General features: G+C 38.1%; 1 protein-coding gene across 1 annotated transcript in view; it reads left to right on the top strand.

Moving 5' to 3' along the window:
• The window catches only part of TMEFF2 (transmembrane protein with EGF like and two follistatin like domains 2), a 284,699-nt gene extending 276,264 nt beyond the window's left edge, over positions 1-8,435 (top strand). Inside the window, exons 8-10 of the mRNA XM_061440654.1 lie at positions 3,275-3,398; positions 4,939-5,097; positions 8,106-8,435. Coding sequence (XP_061296638.1) covers positions 3,275-3,398; positions 4,939-5,097; positions 8,106-8,202 — 380 coding nt within the window. The 3' untranslated portion in view covers positions 8,203-8,435. The remainder of the gene's footprint in view (positions 1-3,274; positions 3,399-4,938; positions 5,098-8,105) is intronic.
• Positions 8,436-22,812: the final 14,377 nt, after the last annotated feature.

Genomic DNA, 22,812 nt, shown 5'->3' with positions numbered 1-22,812 from the left:
CATCACTCACTCTCTTAGAAGAAGGATCACAACCCTTACATTAAATCTCTTTAAACAGAGAAGAGAGAAGTTGATATGTAAATCATCAACCACTGGAGAAAACATACAGACTTCCAAAGTATCATTTTTCTATGATTTAAAATCTTTAAATGCTTTGTTATTGCTTCAGTATCTATGCATAAACATCAGGATCACAAATACCCACTATGGTTCATACACACATTTGGTTTGTATATTAGATTTCTGTGTTTCTACTCTTCTTAATACACTCAAATCTCATTTCTGAAACATGTCTATTGCATTACTAGAAGTGGTTATATATTCAGGTTTTCAATCAACTGGTTTGCTTGTTTGGGTTGACTATAAATTTGTTGACATATATTGATGATTCCTCATTTTCTTGCCCAGGGATCATTTCTTCTACTCATTTATTTTCAATCTAACTTTCTTATTTGACAGTATCCTGTGAGCAGCATAACGGAGCACTCCAAGCTCATAAGGAATGGTGTAAACTAATTAGCAGATTTTATGATGGAGACTATTCCCCTCCCACTTGATCATCCTGTCTGGATAATGAACTTTGTGAAAACATCCAGCTCTAGCTACACTAAGGCAACAGTACCACTCAGACAAGCTCTCATTTTGCCCTTAAACTTCAGTTCTTAATTGTGGACATGGTACAAATTCAGAAAAAAAAAAAAAACAAAAAACAGTATGGGGTGAGGGACAGTGTTAAAAATAAAATAGCCTTAAAAATGAATCTGAGTTAAGAAAATCTTGATCTTCTTTTCTTCATCTACTTTTGTAACTGACAGAAAAAAAAAAAAAATAGCCCTAATATAAGATGTGTTTGAGTAAGACTACAACTGAAATCACAGTATATACGTGAAATGTAGGGAAGTTACAGAAAATTCCCCTACATGCAGGTATGCAGAAGCACTGAAGAGTTACTAACGAACACTAAATAGAATGTTGAATAGTTTGTTATGGGGAGAAGATCCAGAAATAAGAGTGTAAATCAGTGCTGGTTCATTACATCAGCAGTGAGGCTGGCAAACCCCACTGCTAAAGTCATCTTTCAGCAGCAGGTGTGCAGTTTGTCCACTCTGGCTTATAGCCTCCTGGCCAAGGCACGGGATGAGTCCAGTCTTCATGGCTTCATGAATGACCACAAGCCCTCTCAAGATGTATCCAAATTCTGCTGTCATCCTGCTTCCATTTTGGTCACACACTCCCATGTTGGAAATCTGACTCCACACTATCCATTTCAATTTGGGTGTTGTTTGCTTCCTGCAGGCACTATTTGTTACCAAAAACACCACGGGAACTTAGAAGAATGGAAGAAACCAAAAGAGAAATTTCTATATGTGTCTTTTCTATGAAAGTGGTCCTTGCAGTTTAATAGTAATTATCAAAGTAGAAATATTACAATGCAAACAAAAGATCACCTAAATAGGTAAAGAGACACAGATGTAAAACAAAGGAATGTCTAAAATGCCATCGCCAGTCTCTTCGGCATTCTTTGTGTATGCAATTTGAAATATTACCCTTATACCTATGTTCATAAATATCCCTATACAAGAAAGCACATAACATATTTAACAATTTACTTCAAACTTTAATATTTTTCAGATGATAACCTAGGTATTAAAATTTAAAGGTATTTTATAGCTCTGCTTAAACATAAATAATACATTTGTCTACTTCACTAATACTTAAGGTACATTTTTTTTTCTCACGATGAATATAGTCATCCTCTATGATGGACAGTAAGGGGCTTCCCCAGTGGCTCAGTGGTAAAGAATATGCCTGCAGTGCAGGAGCTGCAGGAGACCCAGGTTTGATCTCAAAGTTATGAAGATTCCTTGGAGGAGGAAACAGCAACCCACTCCAGCGTTCTTGCCTGGAGAATCCCATGGACAGAGGAGCCTGGCAGGTTCATGGGGTCACAAAGAGTCAAGATTCAACTGAAGTGACCTAGCACGCACACATGATGGACAGTAAAAAATTATAAGAATGCACTATAATAAGAGAAAAGCTATACCCCTATATAGAAATGGTAGGAGATAATCTATTTCATAAAAATAGTAATTTATTCTCAATCTTCCATCGCTGGAAAAACCCATACTGCTGACCAATTACTGTGGTCCTGGTGAAAAGCATTATTATTTTTATACTTTGGGGGCCATGCAACATGGCATGTGGGATCTTAGCTTCCTGAACAGGGATCAAACCTGTGCCCCTTGCATTGGAAGCTTGGAGTCTCAACCACTGGACCACCAGGGAAGTGAAAAGTCAAGAGACTTACGTTTCTCATACTTTAGGCAAGGATCTTAAAGTATATCAGGTCTCAGGCTATAGAAGAAACTCAAAAAAGGCAAAACTTTACATTATAAAATGAACATATAAAGCATCAAAAGACTGCTTAGAGACGGTATTACCAACAGGAAGCAAATGTTTAAACTAACAAAGGTCAGGAAAAATATTTACTATCTTTATAGAAATATGAGAAAACAAGGCTTAATGACGGAGGAGAGGGTTCATTTTAGAACATGTTTTTTCTTTATCGTAAGTTTAAATTTCACATGACATTGCAAACATAGGCCAAATATTATGAATTAGAATATACTCACAGCATTTAGAAATACTGTGTTAGGATCTACATAAGTGATTCTGAAATAACATTTGCTCTTTCAATAGCATTATTTAGGCAATAAGAAAATGTGCAGGTGCTAGGAAAATTCATGTTCGCTGTAGATGAAAAAAGCCTGAAAGAATACATTTGTTGAAATTTGCATTTGGTTTGGAAAACTTCTGTTTAACAATTGAACACGGCCATATTTTAACTTTTAAGCTCCCACATGGAGTGTCAAGGCACTGCAGCAATTTACTTTTACGGACATTATGCGGGGTTTTGAAATTCACAAAATAGGATATTTCTTCCTGAATTATTTTATGATCAATGTACTGTCTCTACACAAGGAAAGTTAAAGCTGTCTGACAACTCATAGAAACATTACTGGCTCTTAAAGATGTAGGAAATTACATAAAAGCATGAAAAGCACTGGGTAATTTTGCAGTTTCATCTCTAAACACAATTGTAAAGACATCTGTCTTTCAGTTCTTTCTCAGTCTTTCTTCTGAAGCATGGCCTTTTAATTCTTGCCCTTTTAAATATTTTTTGTCTACTGTAGCTTTGCTTCTTAATATCCTGGTTGATCTTACCAGGCTAAAAAGTATTTACAGGGGATGTTGCTTTTATCTGTATTCACAGAGAATGCTAACAAATTAGAAGAAAGTGCCAGAGAACACCACATACCGTGCCCAGAACACTACAATGGCTTCTGCATGCACGGGAAATGTGAACATTCTATCAATATGCAGGAGCCATCTTGCAGGTAAGGTTTTCACCCTTTAACTTTTACACGCATAAAGTAAAAATATAGAAACTAAATTCTGGATGGCATTCTGCCTGAGTGGGTGATCAGCAGCCACACTTTTCTCTGCCTCTCCTACACACATACACACACACAAGAAAACAATATCTGTGTACCTTCCATACCCAAGTACTATGTAACACATCATTATATACACTCTGCTGGTAGAATTTTAAATTGTATCTTGGGCATTCCAAGTTCCTTAAAGACACGGCATCCTCTGGTTCATTCACTACTCTTTCCCATGGATGCAGAGCACTGCTTGGCACAGATTAGAGACTTGACAAATATTTCTCAAATGACTGAATGAGGCCTTACTCTACGTAAGATAACATGGTTGCTTTGGGTAGGTCATCTTTTCCAAAATAATGGCATATACAAGTGGCAAATGGTGAAATAGTTTGCATATTGCTATACAGGGAAAGGATTATCGCTCTCTTTTTCTCTTCCCTCCCTTCTCCCCCTTCCCTTTTCATCTTTTTCCCTTCCTTCTTTTTCTTCATCTTATCCTTCTTTCTTCCTTCCTTCCTCTCTCTCTCTCTTTCTCAAGATCTGTCTTCCTTTCATGTTTTCCGTCACTGAACACACAAGCACCTGCCTTCCAGTAGAGCCAGGCCGACTGAGAAGTTGCTCCCGCTGCTCTGTCATTCCCAGCAGAGTTGTCAGTATTAAACCCTTCCAATGCAGAAACCAAAGATCCTAGGATATAGTTATGAAACATTCGAAGTGAGGTTCTAAAATAGTTGCACAAAGTCAATGACAAGTTGATCCCCCGTAGTGTTATTCTCGTGTGAGCTGTTTCCTCATTTCATGGTCAATTGCTAATTCTAACACTATCTATCTGAGCTTTCTGATGAGAACTGAGTGACAGAGAGGCAGTCTTCATTCTCAGATGAATACACATGGGCTTGTTTTGCTAAACCTTATTGCCTACATTGTAATTACCTTTTTACTACTGAAATTTGACTTTCTAACATAAGCGGACAACTTTATGACCAGTAAATTAAAGAATTCAGTCTTGTTCTACCTCTGGCCCTAACATTTTTTAACACATTCTAACTGTTGCATAGAGAATGCTTTATCCAAAAAATTAATAAACAGCATTATTTTTTATACTCATGTCATCAGAAACAAGCCTTTTCTCAAGCAATTATGTTGACTTAGGTTAATTAAAGAGCAAGTTAAATAAAATGTAAAGCTCACCTGAAAAAAATAGAAAGAACAGTTATTCCTGTACTTCTATCATCTCCCTCCTATCTTCAAACTCTACTATTATAAGTATAAAAAGAAACCATATATCTTTGAAATGAAAAACAAAAAGAGATCTTATTGAAAATAAGTATTTGAGAAACAAATCTAAAAAGTACTATCTTTTTTTTTTTTTAAGAGCAGGAAAAGGAAACAAAAGGCCCTAATTTCAAAATGAAGAGAAATGGCCATAGGCGAACTATGAAAATGAGTACAGCAGCTTTAGGTAACTGGACGCTATCATTTATTCCAGGTGTGATGCTGGTTATACTGGACAACACTGTGAAAAAAAGGATTACAGTGTACTGTATGTTGTTCCTGGCCCTGTCCGATTTCAGTACGTCTTAATCGCAGCTGTGATTGGAACGATTCAGATTGCCGTCATCTGTGTGGTGGTTCTTTGCATCACAAGGTCAGTAACTATACTCAGTGGTCACCCACATAAAGAATACATCATTCCTCCTTGTCTGAGTCAGATCACTCTAATTTCAAGTCCCTTTGTGGACTCCACAACCATCCATTCTCTGGAGTCCTATTTCTTCATCATAACATTTGAATAACCAAATGGAAAGACAATGACTTTCATGCTGGAGTGGTACAAATTATTTTCCTTATTTTTGCATTTTGATGAGGATTATTTATTTTCTAAGCAAAGGCCTTTTCTTTCCTCTTCTAATGTGTAATGCCAGTCTTTGTTTAAATATGCTCTTTCTTTTAACTATAAAAAGTCAGTCTTCAGTCAGACTACTAACAGACTGTTTAAATGACCAGCATTTCCTTACTCAGGCTTCCCTAGTGGCTCAGAAAGTAAAGAATCCATCTGCAATGCAGAAGACCCGGATTCAATCCGTGGGTTGGGAAGATCTCAGCATGCCAAACAAAATCAGAATAGATTTTATAGAAGACCTAGAAAAATATTAAATTATAGCTCTCACTTATAGCACTTATATTTCTAAGTATAACTCTCAGGTATAACCATTTTTAACTTATTTGATACAACAACAAATACATTTTTATCTTAGCAAAATAACTTTAATCACAAAATTCAAAGAAAGTAATTATAATGAGAATGATCATGTTGCAGTACATGAAAACTTTTGATACAGGGAAACACACAGCAAATTTCACAAGAAGCTTTCATATCAAACCCCAGAACAATTAAACAGTAATTATTTCCTGGAGAGTTGGATTGAGAGAAATACAGAGATCTCATCCAGTTTCAACAGAAAAAGAAAAGAATAATTACTAATCTCTGACACTGGGCTTGGAGTAAAGGACAGAGGCTGGGTAAGTGCTTAACTGCATTAGTGTGTAAATTCATGGTAACCAAGAAATAGATTCCAGACCAAATGCATATTATTTATGTCCTGGTCTAACCAGAAATGTTACTGAAGATATTCTGTTCTGATCTGATTTCACTCTGCTCAAGAGAAGAGTTCCAAGGAAGTTTTTCAAGGTTTCTGCCAAATTCACAAGGCATTTAGACTTTCAATCATTTGTGCAGCTCTACAGTAAATCAAAATGTTTCCCAAAAAATTATTTTCAGAAGACAAGAAAATAAAAGTATCATATCTGTAGAAAATAAAAGTCCTAATATATCTCAGTATCTGTATCATGCTATCTTCTTTGAGGACAAGTGTGGCATTTGCTCTTGAAAAAGACAAAATGTGGTTCATAAATCCTTCCCTGGCCTAAAGGCTTAAGGGAAGATCATCGATGGGAGCTCTGTGCTACTCGAAACCGAGTTGAGTTCATCAACTCGACTCTCATGTTTAGATGCCAAGTGAGTCAATGGATTACATTAAAATAGATTCTGGGGAGTGTAAAAATAACTTAAACCAAAAACACTAAGTGTAAAAGAGAAGATAGAATAGCATCTAAAACACAGGAAGCTGTGCCATATTACTCCAAGGGTCTTGAGCCGTCTAATATCTAAGCAATATCAGCATATGAAAAATGAAATTCATATGTAATAGATCTAATCTCAACAATTTGATTTGCTACTTCATGTACTAACAAAAATGCAGAACTTTCAATGCTTGAGCAGATGTTTAAACTAATACAATTATGTAAAGTTTAAAAATAAAATAAAATTTAAAAAAATAATAAAATAAAATAAAATTTGAGCCATTGAGAAAGCAAAAAAAAAAAAAATCTTATTAGTCACAGTTTCATTTCCATACATAATAAAAACAACTGGGATACATAGGGTCCTTATCTCCCCAGAAATTGTGTGTCTCTATGTGTGTGTCTGTGTGTGTGTCATATATGTATACACACACACACACACAAATGAATATACATATGAAAACTGTATGAAGAGGGAAAAATTATCCCCATTTTAAAGACAGGCACTCTGAGGTATGAGAAGTCAGCATGTTGCTGAGTGTACACAGGTGAGCAATCAGGGCAGAAATGAAGTCTAGGTCGCCTAATATCAGAGCTTGTGCATTTCATTTTCACTCATACTGCCCCTTTCACTGGTCATGATGTTTGTATTCTGCTATTCAAGACAACCTAAATTGAGCCCCACATTAGGCTGGCTACTTTTTAAGCCACATATCTGTTTTCACCTTCCATGTGAAAACAAAATCTATCTTCTTTTTACTTTTGAGGAATGTGGCTTCCAGCTTCATGTTCATTTTGACAGATCTACTTCCCCCCCAAAATCATATATCTATATACTACATACATTTATTCATATATGAACATATATATGAATATGCATTTTCTGATACTCTATAGGCTATTATAATAGGATTTTATATGAACTCTATATTATTTTTATTTATATCATCAAAGCATTGCTTTATCATAAAAGATCAGAGCTCTTTAAATAATTTGAGTATTAGCTTTTTATAGAAGCTAAATAATCGGTACCAATTTATATCTCTAGCTTATACTATTCACATACAAAAATGATGTTAGGCTGAACCAAAACAATATCCCTTTTCATTACAGATCCTATATTAACAGTTGGCTCATTCTCTGGTTTGATAAGATTTAAACTTTTAGCATTGAAATGTCAATATAACATTCACCCTAGGGACATTTAAAATATAAAGTTATTGAAGACCTTCAACGTGAGGTTAGATGGGCTCACACTTGCTTGATTGCATTGTGCTCAGTCATTCTTTCTGCCTTAATGAGTAAGCAGTTAAGGACTAGGTAAATGTATTCCTCTTGAACTTCCATGTCTGTTCTTTAGTTCTCCTTAATAGACACTTAAAGACAACTACAAGGAGAAGCAAAAACAAACAAAACCAAAAACCTTTTCCAAAATAATTGCAGCTTCTGCTAATAATAAATTCTTACATCTGAAATATTTTAATAATTTGCTTAATCTACAACTTCACTCTGTTTTTGTGGGACTGGACTTCAGGTACTGAACTAAGATTTGTAAACTTTCCAACCTTCTAGGAAATGCCCCCGAAGCAACAGAATTCACAGACAGAAGCAAAATACAGGGCACTACAGTTCAGACAACACAACAAGAGCATCCACGAGGTTAATCTAAAGGGAGCATGTTGCACAGTGGCTGGACTACCGAAAGCTTGGACTACACAATACAGTATTATAGACAAAAGAATAAGACAAGAGATCTACACATGTTGCCTTGCATTTGTGGTAATCTACACCAATGAAAACATGTACTACAGCTATATTTGATTATGTATGGATATATTTGAAATAGTATACATTGTCTTGATGTTTTTTCTGTAATGTAAATAAACTATTTATATCACACAATATAGTTTTTTCTTTCCCATGTATTTGTTATATATAATAAATACTCAGTGATGAGCAAAAATTGGCATTCTTAAATTTGCGGTATCTCATAATTGTAAATATAATCAAGCTAGTACCTTTGTGCAGGTATCAGTATTTTATCTTTCTCCACATCTTGAGACAAAGCATTGGTTTATACAGGACTCAGTGGCTAGGCTTTGAGTGATTCCAAGATCAAGGAAAATGATGGTTATTGGAAAAGAGAAAAAATAATTTACTTTTTATCGAGTGAGGATAAAATATTTCAGATATTTGAATCATCTCTGTTTCATCAACTCTCTTCCCTGGTCTTCCATTTTCATCCCCAGAGCAGAAAAATCTCTGGCATATAAATTAAATCAAAGAAGAAGGGGAGGAAAAGTGTTTTATAACTCATAAAGGAGAGGGAAAAAGATATTGGTTTTTATTTGGGAAATATCTTAGACTTTCCCGGTTAAGTGCATATATCTGAAAGGTCCTGAACAAGCTACATATTAGGAATGCACAGAGCACAAAGTCTATTCCATTTAGGTGCATGGAATTAACAACTAGGGAAAATTTTTAATAACATCATTAAATGGGTAACACCAAATCATGAATTCTCAGAAGCACCTTGCTATATTTATAGTATATGGTTCTTTAAAAATAAGTTAGAATCACAACCAAATACCTCATGAATAACTTTATGGCTAATGCAGCAGCATTATTTGAAATGGAACTAAGATGATAATATTTCATAAAAACCGATAAATGTGTTTTATATATATATATATATGATAAGAATGAAAATTAATCGCATAGCATATGAAAGACCTTAGTGGAAAATCGATATAGATTTTTGAGCATATAAATAGGCATGACCATTTTGGAAAAAATAAACTGTAAAAATTCTCAAGGAATAAGATGAAAATAACAAATCAAATAGTTGCCTTATTATTATTTAGTTTTTCACAGCTTTCTGTGACTAACACAGTAATCTAAATAAAGCTTTCTTTGTCTCCTTCAAATGACCTCTGCATATACTGAAAGGAATGACACTTCTGTGGCCACAAAAAAAAAAAAAGGACAAATGTCAAACCAACACATTCTGAAAATAAAATATTCAGTGAAAAATAAGTTTTCTGAAGTGATATTTAAGATATTTGTTAAAACATTTTTTAAAGGTGACAGCCTAAATAGGATTTAGGATTCTGTGAAAAATCTGCTTTTCTAGGTTAGTCATCACTTGGAAAAGTGTGAATCTATAGGCATAACCATCATTCACATGTTTCCAAAAATTGGTCATAGGCTGTTTGTACAAACAAAGTCTATTTAAACTTCCACATGGAATTTTAGTTTCATCACCAGGTACAGAGATGTAACTAGCTGTGGTCACCTTTGTATAAGACAGGGGTTGTAGCAAACCTTTCCTTCTCCTAAGGGAGGAACAAAAATGCAACATCACAGGGCTTAGCAGAGTTTGAAGGAAACAGCAGTTCCACTGACTTTTACTTGTAAGAGCATAAAATGACTTGCTTCATTAAATATTGATACATTACTTTGCTTATCAAAGGATCATAAACCTAAGTGTTAGAAAAGCCCTTGAGTTCATAATACAGTATATTCCTATTCACTTCCATGCTCATCCAACCCATAAAAGAATTCTTTTTAAAAGATGCATAACAAATCTTAAGTGAGCATATATTATGTGCCAGGCATTCTTCAGGGACTTCCCTGGTGACACAGCAGTAAAGAATCCACATGCAATGAAGGAGACATATACAGGAGATGTGGGTTTCATCTCTGGGTTGGGAAGATTCCCTGGAGAAGCAAATGGTAATCCACTGTAGTATTCTTGCCTCAGAAATCCCACGGACAAAGAAGCCTGACATTCTGCAGTCCATGGGGTCACAAGAGTCGGACATGACTGAGCAACTAAAACCAAACCAGGCATAATTCAAGGTCTTAGGGAAATACAACTAAAATATGACCTCTACTCTAAATGAACTCACAATCTCATCCTGACATAATCATCTACCCTCTTCTTGCATATATATTATCACTTGGAATTTTATTCTTGGTCAATTCTAAGACCTTTTTTTCATATTGAGTTGATATTTATTTCTCTATGGCTTCTACACATGGCTTCTGTTTTTCCTCTGGAGCAAAGAAAGAATGACTTATATATTTTAAAATATCAAGACAGACATACTATGTTTTCCCACTCACTTTTGCAGGTACATTCTGACCCTTTGCAAGTATTTTCTTCTCTAGGTGAAATATCCTTACTGTCTTCATCTCATCTTCACGTGATATGGTTTCCACTTTCCCCTAGTATCTGCATCATCCTTCCTTGGACAGATGCTACTTTGCAGCTATAGATCTTTAAGTGTATAGCTCAGAATTGCACAGTCTGCTACAGTTGTGGTCTGACCAGCACAGAATATACTAGAACTTGTAGAAAGCAAATTTAACTGAGAGTCATGATCTCTAAATGCAAATCCTACTTTGACCACAAATTTGGGGTGGAACCATGAGCAAGTCATCTCACATGTCTAGTCTGTTTCCCCATCATTTCTAATCTCTGAGATTCCAAGATTCTAGATACTCAGAAACCAGGCACCATACTTTTGTTATTCTACCGAAGACCACATTAGATATTTTTGCTGCTCAACTTAAATTCAAAACTCTTTTTAAACAAACTGCTATTAAGCCATGTCATTCACTCATTCCTTCATTCACCACTAATTCATTCATTGTCCATTTATTATCCATTATACATGTACTGGGCTTTCCTGGTGGCTCAGATGGTAAAGAATCTGCCTGCAGTGCAGGAGACCTGGGTTTGATCCCTGGGAAGGGAAGATCTCCTGGAGGACAGCATAGAAACCCACTCCAATATTCTTGCCTGGAGAATCCCCAAAGACAAAGGAGCCTGGCAGGCTACAGTCCATGAGGTCACAAAGAGTTGGCCATGACTGAATGCTAAGCACAGCAATATGCGTACTGGGCTTCATGGTGGCTCAGTCAATAAAGAATCTGCCTGCAATGCAGGAGACCTGGGTTTGATCCCTGGCTCAGGAAGATCCCCTGGAGAAGGAAATGGCAACCCATTCCAGTATTCTTGTCTGGGAAATCTCATGGACAGAGGAGACTGGCGGGGTATAGTCCATGGAGTCATAAGATTCACACATGACTAAATGAAAATGACTGACCCAATACATGTACTGAGGGCCACCAAGTACCAGCACCATAATAAGCTATGAGAAGACAAAAATAATGAAGGCAAAGTCCCTGTCTAAAAGGGATCAGATCATCATAGTTCCTTGCATCAAAGATCTTGCAGCCTCATTGGTGAGACTGGGAGGTAAATAGTAAAGTACAAAGAAGGTAATAAAGGCTATGATAATCGCTGGTTCAGTGTCCTTGGGGACCCTGCAGGAGGAACCTCCAGGCTGAGTAATGTGCCTCTTCACAGGCTGTGAGACACGTAAAACGACTTCACCATTCTCCACACAAACCCCGACTTCTTGCTTCTGAGATTTTATCTACTTCTCTTGCTCTCTCCATGCCCTTCTTCTCTCCATAATACTCAGAGCAAGTAACAGCTTATCAGCGAGGCCTCTGTGATTTCCTTAGCTGTCTTCCTAACTCTGTTAGGGTACTTTTCATGTCATTCCTTAATTGTCCATGTAAGCCTTTCTCTTAGCCTGGGAACAAGAAGGCATAAAGCCAATGGCCTGCCAATTATTTCCATTTATTGGACAAACATGCCTATGCCATTCCAGACACCATCCTAGGTGCTGTTCTGTAGCAATGAAGTGGAGGGATCTCTACACTCAGGTTCATATTCTAGCAGAAGTGGAGGTGAGGATTAATCAAACAACAGTCCACAACACCCAGAAGCTAGAAAGCTTTAAACTCTATTTAAAAAATTAAAAATAGAGTGAGGTATAGGGTGATTGAGTTTGAGGGGGACTGGGTCCATTCAAGGAGAGGGTAGTATTTAAAACTTGGCCTCTGAAGCCAGACACAAATGGGTCCCAGTCTAAATTTCACTTGATGAACTACTTAACCTTGGGCAAATCACCTAATTACTTTCTCTGCTAAGTCACTTCAGTCGTGTCCGACTCTGTGCGACCCCATAGACAGCAGCCCACCAGGCTTCCCCATCCCCGGGATTCTCCAGGCAAGAACACTGGAGTGGGTTGCCATTTCCTTCTCCAATGCATGAAAATGAAAAATGAAAGTGAAGTCATTCAGTCGTGTTCGACTCTTAGCGACCCCATGGACTGCCACCTACCAGGCTCCTCTGTCCATGGGGTTTTCCAGGCAAGAGCACTGGAGTGGGGTGCCATTGCCTTATGCCTTGTATTTAAAAATCAAGAGAAAAATGCTTCCCACACTCAGTATAACTGTTGTAAGAGATAAGCAAGGAAGTCCATGTTGTGCAAAGAACAAGGACATACACAGTGTGAACTTGGAATGTACGGAAATCATTTTTTAGGGATATAATACGTATTTGTTGTAAAAGTAATTAAGAAGGAAAAACCATATGTCATCAGTTAAATAAGGCCTAATGGGAGTCATATGGTTAGAATTAGAAGGAATCAAGCAATTACATTCACTCAAAGGAGCATTTCTTGTCTCTTTCAGGACAAGAGAGCTGTTTCTGGTAAAACAAGACAATATAGAGTTAAAAAATACTGGTCCTCTTTTTTTTTTTTTTTTTATCAAATGGGTCCACTGGCATCATGTCTGAACAAGAGGAGTGATCATTCTTTCACTTTCAAAGAGGTCTGTCCTGATAAAGCATATAGTGGTAAGCCTCTCATGTGTTTCTAGGCACAGGATGAGTGAGTCAATATTGCAGCAACTTTGCAAGGCCAAATTCTTCAATTTCATGAATCCTCGAGGAAAAGTCAGTACAGACTACTGAAATATGACAGAGATTATCTCAAAGTCACATTAGACTCTCTACTAGTGTTTATCTTCAGAGGCTACTTCCATTTTCCAAAACCATGCAGCACCACACCAGCTGTTACTGTTCCTCAATTAGAGGAGATGTTTCACTTACATAATTAATCATCTGGATATCAATCACAAGAACCTTTTCATTGAATTAATTGATATCTTTATATGAGCATCCATATTATATGAAGTGTGAAGGATTATATAAGGTAATGGTATTGTTTTTTTTTAATAACCTATGCGTGAATATGTAAATGAGAAAGGCCCTTTGAAGGCAACATCAGGAAGGCAGGGATGATGTGCAACCCACCGGGTCAGAGTCAGGCCTTCTTCTAGCCTCAATCTAGACAAAAATCAACTTTACTGGTCCTCTTACTTTGGGAATGTAACCAAATTCAATCTAGCATAAAAACCTAATTCAAAGTTACTGAGAGTCCAATATCAGGTATTACAGGAGAGGGGGAGAGAGGACTGGGGCAGTCCTAGTTCTCTTTTCCCAGTGGTCCCACTGCCACTGCTAAACCTGCCAGTCATCCTGATTCATCAGAGGCACTCCTTCCACAAAAGGCTTTACCCACAGTGATCTTGGAGGTGGCGGCTTCTCAGCACCCATCCTTGAGCAGTCAACCCATTCTGCAGGGCACATTTGGAGATGGCTCTGTGCCCCGCCTCCCCAGGGGAGTCTCCCCTGCCAGGCTTCCTCCCCTTCTCCAGATCCCAACCACCTTTTTCCTTTACCTCATGGAGCCTCCGTCCTCTGTTAAAGCACTTCTCTGCCACATATCCCTGGACTTAGACCTTGAAAACAAGGACCTTTTTATAAGCCAGGCTATGAAAACAAAGCAGAGAGTAATGACCCAAACTGTCACCACAGTACATCAAATTAGTAATAAATAGATTACATAAATAACACTTGGTTAACTGGCAAAATTAGAAAATGTAGATAAGCCAAACACATAAATTAATCTCACGGACAAAAGATAAACACCAAGGTTTGACATATATCCTTTCAGATAATATCGGTGAATGTATGTTGAGGTTTTTATAAGACAAAAGAATTTTTAATAAACTGAATGCTCACTAATAATAAGCTACAGAGTTTCACAGTCATTTAAGCACAACTTGCCAACACAGATATATGGTGTGGCTCTTGTGTAAGTTTCAATCGTGTTCAGTTGCAAATCAGTGAGGCCTTCAAAAAGTTTAGATGAGGATCTCTAAGCCATCTGTTTGCATGCTTATCTTTCTTTTCCCTCACAACACTAATTCCCCACCATGTCCCACACTATTTCCAAGGGACCCTTCCAGTCCCAGCACACGTACTATTGGTGAGCTATTCTCAGTCTCCAAGTCTGTCCGAAGCATGTGACCTCATCTCCAGAGTTTCTCCTAATTGTCCCTGTATCAGCCTGAATCTAAGTAGATCTAGAGATGCTAGACCAGCTTTACCCTCCACTCACCCTCACCGTGAGGATGTTTTGTTTCTCTTTTCACTTCGTGGAAGCCTGGTAGGCTACGTCCGTGGGGTCACAAAGAGTTGGATATGACTTGGCAATGAAACAAGCCTCTCTGTGATTCCTAGTCTAGAGAAGGGTTTGGCCATTTCACCATCATTTAGCTTCAAGGTACTCATGCCAAACCTGTCATTGCTACAAGAATTCACATTGCAGTTAAAGTCAGCTCATGAGGGTATTAACCTCTGTGCTGTTTCCCACACTGGGCTCTTCACTGCCTTAACTGAGGCAATCAACTTGGTTCAGAACCAGCAGATAGTATAAAAGTATAGCATTAAATAACACTTCAAATAACATTTAAATAACACATTGATAGTACTTATTATTTTTTTGTATTTTAAAAAATATATATCCTGATTATACTGAAAGGTACTTGCAACCAACTTTCAAACTTGAGCACAAGACTGAATAATTAAAAATAGCATAAGAATATTATATCACTTAAAGGAATGCACAAATTAGTTCCACACATCAAGTGTGCTGAAGTTAGCTACTATAAAAAAGCACTGACTATTATTGGATGAATTAAACCTGTAAAGACCATTTGTTCTTCTAACAGGCTTTACTATGTGGTATGTCAAGGGATTTCTTTATAAGAACAAAGATGAAGAGAAAATGCTATGGCCACTAGGGAACACACTTACCTCCTAATTACTGTAAAAAAAAAAAAAATCTTAGCTAGAAGTTACTTTATCTGTTTAGATCTATAACCTCTGGACCAATGGAATTTCAAATAAGACCTCAGAGTGAGAAAATACAATATGGGGGATGGGGAAGAATCAAAGGAGCAAGAAAGAGCTGAGAGAGGAATAAAAGGCTGGGGGAAGGTAAGAGGGAGGGAGACAGCCAAGAACTGGATTGGGAGGAAGGGGGCAGTTATGGGAAGAGGAGTGTAAGAGATGGTTCACTCATAGTCCTTCAAAAAGAAGAAGCACATCTAAAGCATTTAAGCAGGACTACAGGCATATGTGGTGGCAGCAAGTGAGCAGGGGGCAGGAAGGTGGTGCTCTGGAAAGGTCTCTCGCCCTGAAGTCTCAAAAGACCAACCTGCTGCGTGTACAGGGTTGGGAGGTGAAGAGCTGGCTTGGCAAGCCGGGCAGAATGAGGCCAAGGCATTACGCCAAAGATGATTGTTCAGGCCTCCAGGTGAGGAGGAGAAATGTTTAAAATAACAGTCCTGTTATGTACGTATTTTTTTTCTCACAATTCTTAACCTCAAGATATGCAGATCAAATTCTTTATATTCTGCTGGATAAGCTTGTCGCAAAGCACTGGATCTGCTCTCTAGATACAGAACAAAGGAATAGCTTATCCTCCCCACCCAGAGGTGAGCCCTCTGTCTCCTGCTGTACCAATGCAGTGGCCATCACATAAGTGCTATCTGATCTGGCTACACTTGCAAGAGAAAATCCTGGGGTCTTAAAGCAGCCCTGAGCAGCCTCAGAAAAAAATGTGCGAAAAAAGGCTGGTCTGCTTCAGACCAGCCCCTGCCTACAGAAGACAAAACCATCTGTGGTCTGCCTGGGGAAATACAGGTCAGAACTGCCAAGAGGAGCAAACCATTGGAGAGGATTCTTTAGGTCTGAAAAGTTGAGTAGAAAGACAAAAATGATGGCTCGATAAAGTGAAAGTTAAGGGAGAAATAGGAAGAGAAGCCCCAGTGTTCCACCTTTCAGACTTTCTGAAAGCACATGGCTCCACTCTTCACAGGACAGCACCAACAGAACCCAGCGACTTATAATTAAGCTCCCAGACCAAGCCTTGTAAACAGCCGGCAACGTTGTCGATGTCCCCCAGAGGGTTGAGACTTCACAGCACCAGCATCCACATAATAACATTATATTTCTCTTTTAAATAAGATGTACACGAATGTTCACTTGCACCCAATTACAGTAATGCATGATTTACATAAAATTAACTCTCCTGCTTAATTACAGGCATGCAGGGATTAAGGGAGAAAAGGCTTTTACTTTGTAAACATTATATGCTTTAATGCTTAGCATCTCTATGAAATGCAACTGGCCCAAACGCAGATGAAAACAAGTTCCTTGGTCACTGGGGTTTACCAAATGTTGCCATCCATTCTATGAGGATTATATGTAAACTGAGTCACCGGAGTCTCTACCCAGCTAGAGCAGAGATCCAATTCTTCCACAATATGAATGATTTAATATAAACTGGAATGCTCTGTAACAAGGATCTAGGGTTTAGAAGTTTCATATTTAGTGCAGGATTTAAACTGCCTGGGTAAGGAATCTGCAAAGGGCAAAAGAACAAGTCTCTAGTTTCCCATACACAGTGAGAGAAAGTGCTTTCATCAAAGGACGATCCAAAGCTGCTTTGACAACAAAATGATTAAAGGCTGCCTCTTCTCTCATCTTACATCTGTCACTTTGCTGCATTCCTTTTGGCCACAAACATGAACACAATTTTTCTCTGAATAAGACTTCAGATTGAACATTTATGGGGAATTAAAAGTGAAGTTCAGTGCAACACACACCTAAAGCATTCTTTTTTCCCTAGTCTCTGCCAGACCCAGTGCCAGAAAACTGGAATTGAAGAAAAGTCATTGAGCTGGCACAATAAGAAAATGATTGAAGGCAACAGGGATTGAAGTTTCATCGTTATCAGTTCAGTGGAGACGAGGCAATGCTTCTCCAAAAAGCTGCACAAAAATACCTCAAGGGGCCAAATGCTCACCGCACTGGCTGACCACAAAAGATGGCAATTTCGTTTTGCCACCTTGTCAACTCTCTTTTCACCCGGTACACAGAAGTGCCAGATACCATAAGAAAGGGTTTTGAAGGGGAAAAAGAGACAAGATAACCTGTGAGTTCCTAAGAAAATTCATGGAAAAGCAAGATCTTATACTCAGAGCAGATTGCATTTGCCAGGAACGGACCATAAATTGAAATTAGGCAAATTGGTTCTTATTTTCAGAAAACTGAAAAAGAGAGAAAGCCATTCCTAATTCATGGCCTGAGTTAAATTCTTTAGCAATACCTTTAAACACTATGCATAATAAACTAGATACCTGTAGCATACCAAGGACTTGTATAGGAGAGTCATTAACCAAAAATTACATTTAACATGTGAGAGTTCATGGTAGACTATACAAGATTATTTTACTTCATAACCCTTCCCTGCTTATTCTGCAACAAAACATAAGGTATTGAGGCTTTCTTTAAGTCCTGGAATCCAGAAGGCCTTCTATAGGAAAGATTTTCAAAGACATCCTTGGAGAGGCTGGAGATAGTACATAGCCACCTGGTGATTTCAGAGAGGGGAATTTGTCTGGTCATCTGTGTTTCGTTTCCTTCTTTTCATCAGTGTAAATTTTTCTGCCAGAATCTGAGGCTTTAGAGAGATTAAACTGTTGATTTTTTTTTTTTTTCATTCTTTGAGATGAAGGTCTTTCTGTTCTCTTGGGTTACCATCTCCCTAGCACTAGCTGCTTCAGTTTGTGTCTGATGCTATAAGACATTCACACTTTAAAATGCATGAATCAACCTTGAATTTTCCATCCTCTGATCCTTCACTGAGTTGTTGTTTCACAGTATCACAAAGCCTCAAAAGTTATGACTTGAATAGTGGCCACACTCAAAGGAACATTATGCTGGATTTGATCCAGAACACACAAAATCAAAACTCCTTCCATTTCAGGCAAAACCCTTTGTTTGACCTAACAGTAATGGAATGAAACTGTCCTTAAAGGACATTTTTTTTCTAGCTATGTCTGAGGATTTTTAAGAATTGACATTATGATTTATTGATTGTGATAATGTATGATGTACATAAAATTAGAATTCATGACTAAGTATAAAAACAAGACCTGCTTTATTGATGTCTCACTGCTCTTTTATAGGAGAGGTATCATTTTGGACACTTTATGAATACTATTTTACTTATTTCTTACAATAAGCCTCTGAAACATGTTATTTCTGTATCATTTTTATGATGAAGTAATTGTAAAGTAGGGCTTCCCAGGTGGTACTACTGATAAAGACCTGCCTGCCAATGCAGGAGGCTAGAGATTCAGGATCAATCCCTGGGGTCAGGAAGATTCCCTGGAAGAGGACCTGGCAACCCACTCCAGTATTCTTGCCTAGAGAATCCCATGGACAGATGAGCCTGATGGGCTACAGTCCATAGGGTTGCACAGAGTCAGACATGACTGAAGCAACTTAGCATGCATGCATGCAACTGCATGCACGCAACTTGTAAAGTTGTAAATATCTTGGCCAAGGTCACAGAGCCAGGAAAAGCCACAGTCACAATTTGAACCCAGAGCAAACCAAATCCATTCTGCTCCTCTATAGCAGGCTGTTTCCATTAATTTTTGCTTTTCTTATACAATCATATCAGAAGTCATACATCTTTCAGATTTACCTATTGACTAAACAAATGCTTGTTTCAAAAGTGCTGCTATTGTTCCAATTATTTTGAAATTTTACTACCAAAATTATACTCAGAGAAAACTTTTGAACAACACAGGAATATCTGTTTCAATATGTTACAAGAATACTGTCTTTGGGTTCCTACCCTTCTCTCCTTTCTCCCCTCCTATTCATTAGTTCAATCTTAAGGACTCAGCTAATCTCAGCTAGCCACATAGCTCTTTCTACTTAAAGTTATTCACACCAACGGAAAGAAACAAGATAATTTCAAACTTTTATAAATAATATTGTATCAGGCATTTTCTTGTCTGTCTATATGTTTACTTGGTTTCCTATCCCTTTTTTGTCTCTGGCCCCTTCTAGCCCCATGGAATATTGAACTCATGAGATTAAGAAGTCTGTCTTATCCATATGACCCCAGTGCTTAGAACAGTTTTTAGAACATTATAGATGCTCAATTAATAACTGATGAACAAATGAATTAATTAATTTAAGTCTTCTTTGAGCTTCTGCCAACCTACCTGGAATAACTGGCCATGTAAGTCAGCGACTATACCATTATGGTATAAATCAGTAGAAGCTGAATAAGACATGTTCAGTTTGAAAGTTACTAGCCTCTAAATCCCACCTTATCTTTGACAAAGGAGGCAAGAATATACAATGGATTAAAAACAATCTCTTTAACAAGTGGTGCTGGGAAATCTGGTCAACCACTTGTAAAAGAATGAAACTAGAACACTTTCTAACACCATACACAAAAATTAACTCAAAATGGATTAAAGATCTAAACGTAAGACCAGAAACCATAAAACTCCTAGAGGAGAACATAGGCAAAACACTCTCCGACATACATCACAGCAGGATCCTCTATGACCCACCTCCCAGAATATTGGAAATAAAAGCAAAAATAAACGAATAGGACCTAATTAAACTTAAAAGCTTCTGCACAACAAAGGAAACTATTAGCAAGGTGAAAAGGAAGCCTTCAGAATGCGAGAAAATAATAGCAAATGAAGCAACTGACAAACAACTAATCTCAAAAATATACAAGCAACTCCTACAGCTCAACTCCAGAAAAATAAATGACCCAATCAAAAAATGGGCCAAAGAACTAAATAGACATTTCTCCAAAGAAGACATACAGATGGCTAACAAACACATGAAAAGATGCTCAACATCACTCATTATCAGAGAAATGCAAATCAAAACCACTATGAGGTACCATTTCACGCCAGTCAGAATGGCTGTGATCCAAAAGTCTACAAGCAATAAATGCTGGAGAGGGTGTGGAGAAAAGGGAACCCTCTTACACTGTTGGTGGGAATGCAAACTAGTACAGCCACTATGGAGAACAGTGTGGAGATTCCTTAAAAAACTGGAACTAGAACTGCCTTATGATCCAGCAATCCCACTGCTGGGCATACACACTGAGGAAACCAGAAGGGAAAGAGACACGTGTACCCCAATGTTCATCGCAGCACTGTTTATAATAGCCAGGACATGGAAGCAACCTAGATGCCCATCAGCAGATGAATGGATAAGAAAGCTGTGGTACATATACACAATGGAATATTACTCAGCCATTAAAAAGAATACACTTGAATCAGTTCTAATGAGGTGGATGAAACTGGAGCCTATTATACAGAGTGAAGTAAGCCAGAAAGAAAAACACCAATACAGTATACTAACGCATATATATGGAATTTAGAAAGATGGTAACAATAACCTTGTGTGCGAGACAGCAAAAGAGACACTGATGTATAGATCAGTCTTATGGACTCTGTGGGAGAGGGAGAGAGTGGGGAGATTTGGGAGAATGGCATTGAAACATGTATAATATCATGTATGAAACGAGTTGCCCGTCCAGGTTCGATGCATGATACTGGATGCTTGGGGCTGGTGCACTGGGACGACCCAGAGGGAGGGTATGGGGAGGGAGGATGGAGGAGGGTTCAGGATGCGGAACACAGGTATACCTGTGGCGGATTCATTTCGATATTTGGCAAAACTAATACAATATTGTAAAGTTTAAAAATAAAATAAAATTTTAAAAAATAAAATAAATAAATAAATCCCATGGACGGAGAAGTCTGGTAGGCTGCAGTCCATGGGGTCGCACAGAGTCGGACACGACTGAAGTGACTTAGCAGCAGCAGCAGCAGCAGCCTCTGAAAGAGGCCCCAAAAGTCTAAACTGATAGAAGAGAGGATGCTAAAAGGGCCCTTGAGTCTTTTTTTCTTTCCCCTTTTTTCCTTCTGGCCCTACCAGCTTCAGGCAGCACCCTGGTGGGGCAAAGGGTAGTATGGAGCTGGTGTGCTATAAATTATAGTCATTACAACATGTCAGCAGCCCCCAACTGAGATCTTTAACTCATTGCTAGGAGAGCTTTCAAGGGCATCCATTTGCAGGAAGGTTTAGGAGCATTAAATGCCTTTCACAACCCACCAGGCCTTTTAACTCATGTGAGCCTGACACTTATTGGGTGCCTTTTATCTCACAATCAATTTAATTAGGAGCTGTCAGATTAAAAATGATTTGTTGCTTCTGAAAGACACTAGAAGTCTTAAGATTCATTTGTAAAAGCTGTTCTCTTTCCCTGTCTCTCATTCTGTCCTTTCAACACCTAGTACAAAGCAGCATGAGGGGGACAACACAATTGGCCACCTTGACTGCCCAATAAAGGTGCATAAAGCAAGTCATTTAAGAAAATGAGTAAATGCTGATCGTCGGAATCTTGAGGTAGCATATACATACACTTAGACTGCTCAGAATGGAATCATGTCCTCATTTTACTTTAATAATATCCCTTATTTATGACCTTTTCTCAAAGAAGGAAAAGTTTTTAACGGGCTCTGCATGGCAGAGATCAGAATGGCTAAAAGATGAATGGATGTGTAAGATAAAACTTAAACACAAATCTAGGCAGGAATATAGGAACAGGGGTACTTCGTCCAAAGCTACTGAGGTAGAAACTATAAAAGGAAGCCTGCTTTCCCTGAGGTCAGCTATAAATGAAAGAGATATATTCTTAATAAATTACCATCAGCAAAGGCAAATGGAGAGCCCTTTCTGGTGAGGAAAGCGAGTACCTTTGGATTTCACCTGCCAAGCTTTATCAGGAAAAACCATTTTAAATGACTTAATTCTAAGGAGCTATATTGCAATTCCTGCCTTTTCTAAAATTTCAAAAAAAAGAAACAAAAACAAAACAAAACCTGCTTAGTTGAGTGTTGTGAGTGTTGCATGCTCAATCATGTCCAACTCTTTGTGACCCCATGAACCGCAGCCTGCCGGGCTCCTCTGCCCATGGGATTCCCCAGGCAAGAATACTGGAGTGGTAGCCATTCCCTTCTCCAGAGGATCCTCTCGGCCCAGGGATCGAACCACCATCTCCTGCAACTCCTGCACTGGCAGGCAGAATCTTCACCACTGAGCCAACTGGAAAGCCTACTTGCTTCAATTCAGTTCAGTTCAGTTGCTCAGTCATGTCCAACTCTT

Source organism: Bos javanicus, chromosome 2 (genome assembly GCF_032452875.1).
Source record: "Bos javanicus breed banteng chromosome 2, ARS-OSU_banteng_1.0, whole genome shotgun sequence".
NCBI classification, from domain to species: domain Eukaryota; kingdom Metazoa; phylum Chordata; class Mammalia; order Artiodactyla; family Bovidae; genus Bos; species Bos javanicus.
This window is presented reverse-complemented; position numbering and strand designations above follow the sequence as displayed.